The sequence below is a fragment of the Heliangelus exortis genome, chromosome 4, assembly GCF_036169615.1.
Source record: "Heliangelus exortis chromosome 4, bHelExo1.hap1, whole genome shotgun sequence".
Taxonomy (NCBI): Eukaryota; Metazoa; Chordata; class Aves; order Apodiformes; family Trochilidae; genus Heliangelus; species Heliangelus exortis.
The window spans coordinates 28,970,503-28,982,790 of record NC_092425.1 but is presented as its reverse complement, the minus strand read 5'-3'; the positions used below and the strand labels follow the sequence as shown (position 1 = coordinate 28,982,790).

Below are 12,288 nucleotides of genomic sequence, written 5' to 3'. Positions count from 1 at the left end.
GAGCACAGCCTAGTTATAATGATCTCCAAAGAAAATTTAAGTTTTAATGTTAAAACAGAAGATACATAACTGCTCCCACCAATAAGACCAGTTCAGGCCTTAAAGACTTCTTTTGGCATAAGGTATGGTTAGAAAATGTCTTAGCATGTGTGCTGAAGTTTGACTTCTGTTGTTCACATACTGAACTTTTTTAACAAGATCTCATGTGAAATCTGTAGTTCAGTGTGCTTTTGCTATTGGAAGTGTAAACAAAGCAATCACACAAATTAATGAGCATGCTCTATGTTGTGTTCTCAACTGCACTGCCCACCTCCCTAAGATTTTAATCTGCTTCTCTCTTTTTTAGCTCCTCAGGGATTTGGGTCTTCACGGATACTCTTTTCTTGTTAATAAATATATTTTAGGGAACAAATTGCTAGTAATGCCTACTAAAGTACTCAGTCACCATGAAAGGCTGTGCTTAAATTTAGGCTTGTAACTACAACTTGAGGTCAGGTAGTTCTTTTATTTCCACCTAACTTCAAGTATGAATTGGAAAAATCCTTGGAGGGATCAAATTGAAATGGACATCTTCAGAGGTCCCTTTTAACTGATACCACTTTCAGGCTCTACAGAAAAAGGAGGGAGAGAACTGTTATAGTTTAGTGGTTCTGGGCTTTTTTGTTGCGTTTTATGTTTATTTTTTATTTGAAGCTACTTCAGCTGTATTGAACACCAAAGATCTGGATGTGAAGAAGGTAACCCATATCTAAGTATTGGTTCTGTACTAAGAAATAAAACTAAACTACATTTTCCAAGTAGTAAATCTTTCATAAAGTTCCTGAGTGCGTATTTAAGCTGTGATGAAGCCTTTCCCCCTGCAACTTGTACCTGTTGCCTTTGCTTTCTCCATGTGGCTCCCTATAGAGCCTCCATCCTCTTCACAGTCACCCTTTGAATACTGTGACAAACTGCAGTGAGTTCCCCTGAACATTCTCCAGAGCGAAGAGACCTAACTCCTCATTCAGCAGATTCTTCAAGCTCTTTGATCATCTTAGTGCCCCCCCCTTTCTAGTCTGTCCATGTCTTTGTTGAACTTTGTGGACCAGAACCGGTGCAGCCCGACAAGCACTGAGTAGAGTAACATGTTCTCATCTCTCTGCTGATAATGTCCCTTTGGGATACAGCTGGGGATCTGATTTACCTCTGTTCCTCCAGCAGGATGCAAGATGCTGATACATGTTCAGTGCTCCATGGCCCCCAGGACCCTTTCAGCAGGGCTGCTTCCCAGGTGCACAGTCTGGGCTCTTTGGGAGGGAGGGACTTATGTCAAGTTCATGACACCATGACCTACTGGGTCAGTATTCTCAGCTGTAAAACAGAATTAATGTCCCATCATCTGTCTAGGTGAAAAGCTAAATTACTGAAGTTTTGCTTTTTGTACTTTCTCCCAGTGAGTGTTTTACACAAGAGCATGTTCCCTCCCTTGCCCCCAGAAAAAAAAAAAAAAATTAAAATATCATGAACTTTTAATTTACTCCTTAGGGATTCCTGATCTCACTGAAACCCTGAATTGTTTACTCACATCCAAATTTATACTGCAAAAAATACAATTTTATAATTAGATTTATATTTGTTTTACTTATATTCAAAGTAGGAAATAACATTCCTTGTAACAGCTCAATGTTTGTAACGATACAGCAAGAGGTAACTATGCAGTGATTAACAGTTGACTTCAAATGATCATGTATTAAACCTGTAGACATAATATCTTGTAAATTAGCTTCTTTTCAGGCATTTAATAGTAACACCAATGGTACAACTAAACAGGTACCTCCAGAAAGAAATATTTAGATTTTTTTCCTAATGTATAAAGCTCAATTACCAAAAATATAAAAATCCTAAAGCAATTTGAAATACATGAGAGGAAAAAGTGCTATGGCAGAAGTTTAATATTTTTATCTGTGGAATAAGTTATAACTTTCAAGAATTTGGTGCAATTTTAGGCACTGGTTTTGTATTTTTGTTTGCCTGAATTGTACAGCAGGACTTGAGATGCCCCAAAACTATTTAAGATAAATTTAAGGCAACCAAGTGCAAAAGCTCAGTGTACATTAGATATTTGTAAACAGAACATTTCGTAGTAGAAATTGTACAACCATTATGAGTCCATAGTACTGACAAAGGCCAAAACCATTCTGTCTAGAGACAGTAATGCAAAATGTAGTTACACTAATCAAGCCAAAAATTACAAATTTCTGGAAATAAAATACTTTCTAACACAAGGCAGATGCATTACATTGCTGTGCTAGAACAAGTGCTCTGCTTCCCCCTCCCCCCACCCCCCAACATGCAGTCTTCCACAGGTTCTGTTCCATTTAGTTATGTACCAGCCAACAATGGAGCTCCAAGTGCTAAAGCAAAATGCACAACACAGCAGAGATGGAATGTGAATGTACAGATATTGGACCTCATAAAAAATACAGTACCTAGGATTCCCCATTTTAAACAGTTTTCGGCATATTGCATAGCAGTGAACTCATCTGCTACGTAAAACTGTTGTTGTTGACCCACAGGGAGTTCCTCTTCAATTCTTCTGTCAGTTTTCTTTCATACTGTACAGTGGGTCCACAAGTTTATTGTGCACATGCATTAAACCTTGGGGGGAAAGCAACAACGCCAGCTTTACATTAGTCATACTTTTTCAGCATGTCATTCTATCCATATTTTTTTCCTTTGGAGTTTTCTCCAAAGTGTACATTTTACATAGTTCACTGAAGAGAGGAATGATGGCTATTTAAATTAACAGGCTAAAGACAGCATAGATATTCCTGAATCACTTGAATATTATTGACATCTTCAGTATAAAGTGAGCAAGGATGAGACAGCTCTGATAAGACCTGTCAAAATGTAGATCTGAAATACCTTCAAATGAATTGAATACATGAGATCCACCTTTATATACGAGGTTCCCTTTATATTAAAAATTGCCTGACAGTAAAGTTCCCTTGTACCACAAGGTGTCACAAAAACTCGTATATATACACATACTGATACTGTTACAGCTTAAACTGAGATGTGGTAGCACCTGTGGTATTACTGTCTTTGTCATTTACAGTGTATTTGTGGCCCTAGGCAGGCAAAACAAGAAGTATCCAGACTATTAAGTTCAGAATTTCAGTAGTTCAACTCTTGCAGTTCTAGCTGGGCTTTTTTTTTTTTTTTTTTTTTGTCAGATACAAGTCATCCATAGCTGTGATTAGAGGAAGGCTTATTTTCCTATTCAGATACTTTAATTCTGGAAAGTGCTGAAGAGCAATTAAAAAAACAAAATACCACCACAAAGCTGCTTTCTTAGTTTCATAAGAATGTTACCCATCTAGGTCTGCATGATAAGCAGTCACTGGTATGTTTTTAACCTCATTTTGCCTTAAGGACTATTAACAGTAAATGACCAGTGTTCACAATCTGCAAAGTAAGAGTTCATTTTAGCACCAAAGATTAATTTCTAAACTACAATTTTAAGTAATAGGCAACAGTAAAAGTAGAGAAATTTTCTTAAAAACCACAAGAGAAGTCTGCCAATTGGGCACATTTCGGTGATTATCTATGGCAAAGAATATTCAAATGTCTTTGCTACATAATGCATCTGGTGGCAAACTTAGTGTTACTGCAGCAACATGAAATTTGAGTAACTATACAATCTGAGGTCATTACTGGAGTTGACCACAACAAAAGGCAATTTAAGCAGCATCTGTTTCTAATCAACGCGTGATTATTTTACAGAAAATGAAGATGTTACTAATTCTCTTTCTGTCTAGTGACCCATTCAACCCCATTAAACAGCCAAAACACTTCTGACTCAGGAATGCAGCTCATTTTGTCTCGGCAGGTAATGACAGCTTCAGATATTTGTGCAAAAAACCCAAAAGCCCAAACAAACCATAGAAGGCAACATAACTAAAGAAACTGTTTTAGATTTAAGAAAGAGTAACTATTGGGTTGGCATACATAAGAAAGATCAAGTGAGTAATATTTTTCAGGAGTTTAACAGCAAGAAAATACTAAGTATACATTTGATACACAAGCCATTTGTACTTAAAGAGTAACAGCTGCACACAATACTCAAAATTGGAACCGTGTTTTGAACATTAAGCATTCCACTTCCTATCAGTGTTTTTCCTCTTCTAAAGAATGGAAATAATTGCCTACTTCCTAGAGGCATAAAAAAATGCTTACAAAGTACTGCCTCTGTCCTGCTTAACGAAGGTTATGTAAATCCTCTGAAATTTCAGGAAAAGCAGAAACAACAGCTTTTTTAAAGACATGCAGAATCCTTACTTGATAGATTCCAAAACAATTGTTTCAAAAAGAAGTCTCACTGTATATTCAAGGCATATACAAACTGCATATTGCATCAAGTAAACAATTTATGCATAGTTTTATGAACAGCGTGGATAAGTACAGGAAATCTATTTTGAATTAACTTATCTGAAGCCTAGTTAGTAAATTCAAAACTAATTTTTTGCTTCATTCTGCAAGAAAGTTTCCCTTCCCTTCTCCAATAAAAATATCTAAGTACACTTGATAATTTTAGTCTCAAACAGTTTTTCAGAAGCTTAGAAAAAAGTGAAAGGGAGTAAGAGTACTCTAGTTACCAGATAATGTGGTACTTGATTATCAAAAAGATTTGCAGTTTCATGTAGTATCTTGAGATTTTTTTTAAATAGTGAAAAATCACAATCAGTAGCTGCCATAATTAGCAGTCATTAAGAACTAACTTCCTAAGAAGCCTAATCTGAAGATCAAGAATCAGAACTAATTCCAAATTTAACTCAGAGATTTCTGCTCCATCTAAACAGGAAAAAAAAAATCAGTAATTTGAAAATAGATAAAATCAAGCAAGTTTAAAGTAAATAACCTTTTAAAGACTTCTATGACTCTGTATAAGAGAGTGTGACACAATAGCACACATTCATATACTGTAGCCCTTGATTTTTTTAAAGCAATGTTCAGTGTCATTCATACCTGGTAATTCTACATTAGGTTTTTATCTTTCCCAAGCAAATACAGAATAGTGTTTAAAAATCTATCCAAGCAGTTAAAGAAGCTTGTCTTTGAAAACAAACATTATCTACTAGTGTGATAAAGGTAAGACTGACTTACACAATACATAGCAAAGACCAGCATACTGAAAAAATACAAAATTAACAAGTTGGCCACAAATTGTATCAGGATAGAAATCACCTTAGTGCCAGAAGTGCAGTCTTTAACATGGTGATATAACACTCTAAAAATAATTTCATAAATTACAAACTTTATCTCAGATGCCTCAACTACTGCAAGTATCCATGCTAATGAGAAAGAGCAGTGATTTACACAATTGCATTTGCTGTGCTAATACAGTTAAGAGAAAACCACTTTTCTCAGCTTACACAGTCTCAGTGAAACAGAATTCACATCTAGGAGTTTCCTGTGACTGTCCCAACTTTAAGCTTGCCTCAATATAGCTGCTAGAAATATGAAAAGAAGAGCAGAAGGCTGCAACGTATTAGCTCAGTATAAATTGTTACATTAATTGTATCATATGAAAAATGTGTCCCAGGGGCTTCAAAGTCTGTCACACATTTACAGTTTACTAGACAGCACGTTACAGCACAGAGCAAAAGCATCATGAAAATATATTAGGATTAATAAACGTACACTTTTCTTAAAGTATATACTTCCCAGTATATTTAAGATCTTCATTATGGAACACTGATGCTTTGTCAGGAAGGCTACAGAACAAAAGGTATGCCTCCTAGAACCTCTCCATTCACAGGAAATAAATTAACATTTAGCATTCTGAATATACAACATTATACATTACTGTTGAGAGTTGGAAGGCTTAGGACTTAATATAATTTTAAATTTATTTTTTAGTACATGTAACCTCGGATTCAGTGCTCACCTTTAAAGTACTTCACAGTTTTAACTCTTAGCTCTAAAGTAGCATCTTCATCACACACGAAGATAGTACGAGGGTGCTGCTGGAAAGCAGAAACTGTCCACATGTGATTGACTCCTTCTTCAATCGCTTTGTACAGTGCAAAAGCCTTATGTGCACCTGTTATAAGAATCATCACCTGCAAAACAAATGGCTCTTTACTTTCAATCCAAGCATCAACACCAACTAGTCTTGAAAACAGACACATGCAACTAGAACTAAAGGAGTTCTTACTTCTCTAGCATCCATCACTGTACCCACACCAACTGTTAGCGCCATAGTTGGTACTTTAGATAAGTCTCCATCAAAGTATTTAGCATTTGCCAAAATGGTGTCCATTGCTAAAGTCTTTAATCTTGTTCTTGAAGACAAACTTGATCCGGGTTCATTGAATGCAATGTGGCCATCTGGACCAATGCCTTTTCAAAGTTAAAAAAAGTAAATCATTCCATACCTGCGAGTCAACAAATATCCTCAAACATTGTCAATGAACAAAAGTGTCTTAGGACCCATTCTTTTTTTTTTTTTTTAATCTCAATAAATGCATTCAAAACCTACTTGAAATTAATTTACTAGTAACTTGGACACCAACCATTCTATTTTAAGAGATTCTTTGTTAGTCAAAAAGCTTTCTTATATCATCATTGAAAAAAACTAATAAGACATGCTGTGGAAATTGTGATTAAAGAGTTGCTGTATTTGTTTGAATCATAACTGTAGAGCATTTCCTCATACCTCCAACAAACAGATCAATCCCCCCTGCTTCTTCAATTTTCTTTTCAAAGGCATCACATTCTGCCTGTAAGTCTGGAGCATTTCCATCAAGAATATGAGCATTATTTGGATCTATGTCAATATGTTTAAAGAAGTTATTCCACATATAGGAATGATAGCTCTCTGGATGATTTCTGGGAAGTCCTGCAATCATTTAGAGTGAAATTAACATTGTTAACAAGATTTAACCAAATAGCCTTAATTTTACTCTATGTGTAATCAATGTAGGGCATGCAAAGCAAACATAAGAAGTCTGATAAAGCAGTATTTGAAATTACATTAAGAGAAATTTCCTGTTGGCATGCACAAGCTAAAGAGTTCACATTTTATTCACATTCCTCCTATCCCAAGGAGTGTAAAGTCTCTAAAAGAAATGCAGTCACAATACTATATGGCAACGTATTTTCTACAGAAGGACTGAAGTAATTTACAAGCACAGAATTTAGCCCAGGACCAACTTCAACTAGTTCATTATTTGCATTTCTGTGGATAAAGAAAGAGGAAAAAATCACCCCATTAACAAAAATCTAGTACAAACATACTAGAATGATCTTGTGTTCTCAAAAGATTAGCACATCTTACCTACATATTCATCCATGTTGAAAGTCTTTACATATTTGAAAGAGAGATCTCCATTCTTGTGATATTCTATCAGCTTTCTGTAGCACCCCAAAGGTGTACTCCCTGTTAAAGATAGGTTTTCTACTGTTCTATGTATCTACACATTTTCAGTGGATTTAAATCTCTTTAAAACTCAGATCTTGCTACAATGCTTTTCAGCAAAGAAATCTGTTATTTCTCATTTAGTATTTCACAGCTTCTCAAATCTTATCACAAGTTTTACACAAATCAAACTGATATTTAAATAGAAATATGCTGGAGTATTACCAAAAATATATTTGTATTCTTTTAAATACTGTATCTGTACCATATAAATACTGTATCTGTTAGCATATAAAAACATAGTTCTAGGTTTAGTCATTTAGATAAGCTTTGAATCCAACTTGCCTGTGGGTAGACCAAGTGTGAAGTATCTTCCTTGACTTGGCTTGAACTGGATAATACGATTACAGATGTATTTTGCTGCCCATTCACTAGCCTGATCATAATCTTCAAGAATTACTAGTCTCATTATGGCAGTGAGGAACTGGAGAAAACGTTGAAGTTTTAAAAATAAGCACCATATAAATAGCTGTAAAACTCGTGGATTACAGAGAAGAAAAAACAACCTTTTATACTGACAGTGCATAGAGCTAAATAAAGGATATTTTACTTGCATATTGCACTCCTGCAGTCCTAACTCAAGGTAGATGGTTGGGCAATCAAAATAAAAGCTACAGAATCCAAGTGATAGATTACAGCGAAAATATTTATTATAATTTAAAGCAACATGAAGAAAAAAGCTGAAACAATGACAACAAGCGATTTTGAACTTCGGTATTTTACTGGTTATTTTTACAAAAGAGGAAATACTCTGCTAGAAATAAAACAGACAAGTAAGTAAACAAGCATAGAGTAACTCCTGTTTCTTATGACCAGCTGAACACCTAAAATCTCAAAAATAAGGCCCACAATAGCCCCACGCTTCTATATTCAAAATACAAAATTAGAAGTAAATGAAACTTCCATTCTATCTCCATAATGATGCATCAGTAAACTTGGTAATCTGCAAGAAATGTGAAAATGTTAGAGATAATTGAAATCTTCACAACTCACATGAAAATACCTATTAAGTCATAATTTTTTTCTACATAACTTTAAACAGAAGTCAGTCATTATTCACAAGCTCCAATTTTGCATACAACTATATCAACGGTTTAGTTTATATCTGAAACACAGGTCTGGCTGAAAAGTACACCAGGGCCTCCTAGATTTAAGCGAAACTATTTTTCCATGAGTTTTATGCTTAACAGAGACAGTCAATCGTCAGAAAAAATGATGTTTAGCCACTCTGAAAGGTATCATTCCCCTTTTCCCAGGTTTGAGCTTAACACTAGCCAAAAAACGAGAGCTATCAGAAACCTAAGGCCAACAAAGTGCCACACCACCTCTACTAAAAAACCCTACTCTCACCTGTAGGACAGTTACAGAATTAAGCCCCAACAGTGCTTAACAGGGTAACATCTGCTCTTCACATTGAACGAGGAAGGAAATGGACACCACCAACTTTTGCTGACTACACGGCTTTCTCTCCCCGGAGAGTAAAACCGCGCCTGAACTCACCTCTGGAGGGAAACGCTATTCCCCAGCTGTTAAAAAGGTTAACACTCACATTTCCTCCCGCAGGACAGAAAAAAAACCCAAGCCACCAGAGGAAGCTCCCGCGGCTTTAGGGCAGGTTTAGAAACTGCGGAATCTCCCCGAAGAACACGGGGATGCTCTCAAAGGAAAAAGAGCCGAAAGGCACCAGAACAAACGCCGATTTTCAGCCGGGGCTCCGCTTTAGCAAAGTTGCGGAGTCTACACAGAGAAAGAGACCTGCTGCCGGCCGGCCCCCACCCTCCAGCTCAGCCCCCGCCCCAGGTACCCCCGGGCCCCGCGGCCTCGCCAGAGCCCCGCCCGGGGGCCTGCGGGCACGGTGTGCAGCGGGGCCCAGCCTCACCCCGCCGACCAGCGCCACCCCGCCCGGCCCCGCTCACCAACGGGAGAGCTCGCAGCAGTCACGGGCAGAAACGAGCGGAGCGGAACGGCCGCAGGAGAGAGGGAAGAGGAGCGGAGAGGGAAGGTGAGGGGGCGCCGGCCTGAAGGCTCCGCCGCACCGGCCCCGCCACCGCCCAACCCGGAAGCACCTGGCGCGGAGCGGAAATAGCCCGGCGGGTGGGCGGGGCCGCGCGTGCGTAGGGGAGCGTTAGGGAGGGCGGGGCTGAGGCCCCTGGGCGTGGAGGGGCTGAGGCGGGGGCTGAGGGTGGGGTCAGGGTGGAAGCGGAGGAGGAGGGGTCTTTGCCCGGTTGGGAGGGCTGGGGACGGTGCTGGTGGCTTTGGGTGGGCAGGGGCTGCTGCAAAAGAATGGAGCTGCTTTATAGACCGGAGTAGGGCCTGGGTGTGAAGCCTCTTTTGGGGCCTCTCTTTTGGGGGAAGTGAGCGTTACACTGAGAGCTTGGTGAGGAACTCATGGAATCGTTTTGGGTGGCAAAGACCTTGAGGATCCTCAGGGCCAGCCGCTGCCTTGGCACACTGCCGAGTCCACCACTGAGCCATGTCCCTAAGCACCGCCTGTACGCCTGAGTTCTCCCAGGGGAGGTGACCCCTGATTCCACAGCTCCCCTGGGCAGGCTGCTCCAGTGCCTCACAGTCCTTCCTGTGAAGGATTTTTTTTTTTTTTCCTTGTATCCAAGCTAGAACTTCCTTTTACTAAGCATCTGCTTTAAGCAGCTAGAAAAGAGGCTGTTCCTACTTATTGCAAAAATAGTAGGTAAAGCATCAACTTTTTAAAGCATCAATTTTTTTTTTTTTTTTTAATCCTGCAATTTAGCTATTATCTAAACAGCTATGGTGTGTTACATCTTGCTGCTTGGGAAAGGGCTGTAAAGGGTGCTTCTTCAGAACTGAGTTGGGAAACTGAAGGGGGGGAAATGTGAAAGAGCAAGCTACATAATTCTAAATACATGTGTATGGACATGCTGTAGGCTTTACTGAGGCCTTTCCATATTAGAAGACCTGGATAAATCTGTGCACTGACTGAGGAAAAGCATAATGATTGAGGGCTAAAAGGATGGGAGCTAATAAAGAGCAGTGAAAAAAAATCATCTAGACTCATACATGAATACATAAATACATTTTTTGGTAACCTGACTAGAACTACTTCAAGGTGGTTTAGAAATGCTTTGCCAAGGACATGAAAGGTGCATTTGCAAACTTGAGAAGAAAAATGCATCTTACTGGAGTCTCTGGGGTTCAGTGGGCAACCAATAAAAATATGCTTTGTTTCAAAATTTGCCTTTTATTTGCGCTGAACTCTGTAGTATTTCTTACGGTCAAGTACCCATCCCGGGCTTCTTGCTTTATCAGCCCCTGCTAGGATTGTCTGTTTACTTTCATTGCAACCTTGGTGTTACCATCTTGTCTGTGGCTTTCCTGTGCCACTGAAGGCAGCAACAATGAGCTTCTCTACTCCCCTGATATCTTTAATAAGTATCCTGATCTCAAAATGGTCTGTTGTTTCCAAGGGTTTTTTACTGTGGAGTATGCTTGCTCCCGCTACCTTGTAAGGAGTGAAGGAAGCCCAAGTGGATGGGACAGCAAGAGCAGCCATTTGCTTTATCCTCTTTTGCCTTGGCAAACCAGACTCATTCTATTTTCAGGCTTCCCATCTCTGATTCCCTTTCTAGTTCTGTCCTGTAGATATGACCCTTACTTTAATGTAGTCATGGAATCATAGAGTTGTTTTGCTTGGAAAAGACCTTTAAAGTCATCAAAGCCAACTATTTACCCAGTATGCTGCCAAGTCCACCACTAACCCATGTCCCTGAGCACTACAGCTACATCTCTTTTAAACACATCCTGGGTTGGGAACTCCACCACTCCCCTGGGCAGCCTGTTCCAGTGCTTGACAGCCCTTTCAGTAAATAATTTTTCCTAATATTCAATCTAACCCCCCCCTGGCACAGCTTGTCCGTTTGGCACATATTCTCTTGTCCTGTTGCTTGTTACTAGGGAGAAGTGACCAACCCCCACCTCCCTACAACCTCCCTGCGGGTAGTTGTAGAGAGAGATAAGGTATCCTTATATCCTGACTGAACAACCCCAGTTCTGTCTGCTTTGGAAAACTCAGCATTCAGACACTAGGCTCCCCCATGTTGCATATTCTGAGAGGAACTTCTTGTAGTTTCTTCTGCTGCCTCTGAATTCTGAGCAAACTTCTGTGTCTGTTGTCTTTTAGCAAATTTGGCAATATTATTTAAACTAGTTCTCTTAGATATACTCTCAGACAAATTCCCTATCTTTATTGAGCATATTAAATTCTGCCTCTCCTTGTTAGGATGCTAATGCATAGGGTATGATTTTTCCCAAATCAGTCTTCAGGTTTTTCTTTCTAATTAGTAGATGCAAAATGCTGTAAATGCACTGAATATTGTTGCTGGCAATTAGACAAAATCTTATTTCCTAATTAGGTTTCATTGAACAGAATGAAAGGCATTGTTTCAAATCTCACAGTCATGGAATTTGAAATTCCAACTGCTTCTTGAAACAGTCTTTCTGTGATTTTTTTTCCCCTTTATTTTCTTAGTGGTCCTTTCTGTTAACTATTAATTCATGATTCAACCATGATGATTCTATTATCCTAGTTAGTCATGGGAATCTGATTCTGATATATCTGCTATGCCCAGGGGACTTTTGGGCTGCTTTTTTAAACCTGTGTTTAGGTGACTAGAAATTTAAACTGGATGGACTTCAATAGTAACCAAGCTGCATTAAATTTTTCTTGAATCCAGTCTTTTAACAAGGTAGCTATTCCTTCAAATTCCCTCCTTTTTAATTTGCAGAACAAATAAGATCCTGCCCAAAGTTGGGACATGTGATGGAAAATTTACTGAAATGGATGTTGATAT

General features: G+C 38.8%; 1 protein-coding gene across 2 annotated transcripts; it reads right to left on the bottom strand.

Moving 5' to 3' along the window:
- Positions 1-1,592: 1,592 nt before the first annotated feature.
- Positions 1,593-7,882, bottom strand: GNPDA2 (glucosamine-6-phosphate deaminase 2). 2 transcript variants are annotated; one of them, XM_071743633.1, is made up of 6 exons: positions 7,744-7,882; positions 7,322-7,419; positions 6,701-6,883; positions 6,200-6,384; positions 5,930-6,104; positions 1,593-2,637 (listed from the first exon to the last, which is right to left on the bottom strand). In XM_071743633.1, exons 1-6 carry the CDS (start codon positions 7,869-7,871, stop codon positions 2,579-2,581), a joined length of 828 nt encoding a protein of 275 aa, XP_071599734.1. In that variant the 5' UTR covers positions 7,872-7,882; the 3' UTR covers positions 1,593-2,578. The 2 variants fall into 2 exon arrangements, with proteins under 2 accessions (XP_071599734.1, XP_071599735.1); XM_071743634.1 differs by lacking the exon at positions 7,322-7,419 and having other exon boundaries at positions 7,748-7,882.
- Positions 7,883-12,288: the final 4,406 nt, after the last annotated feature.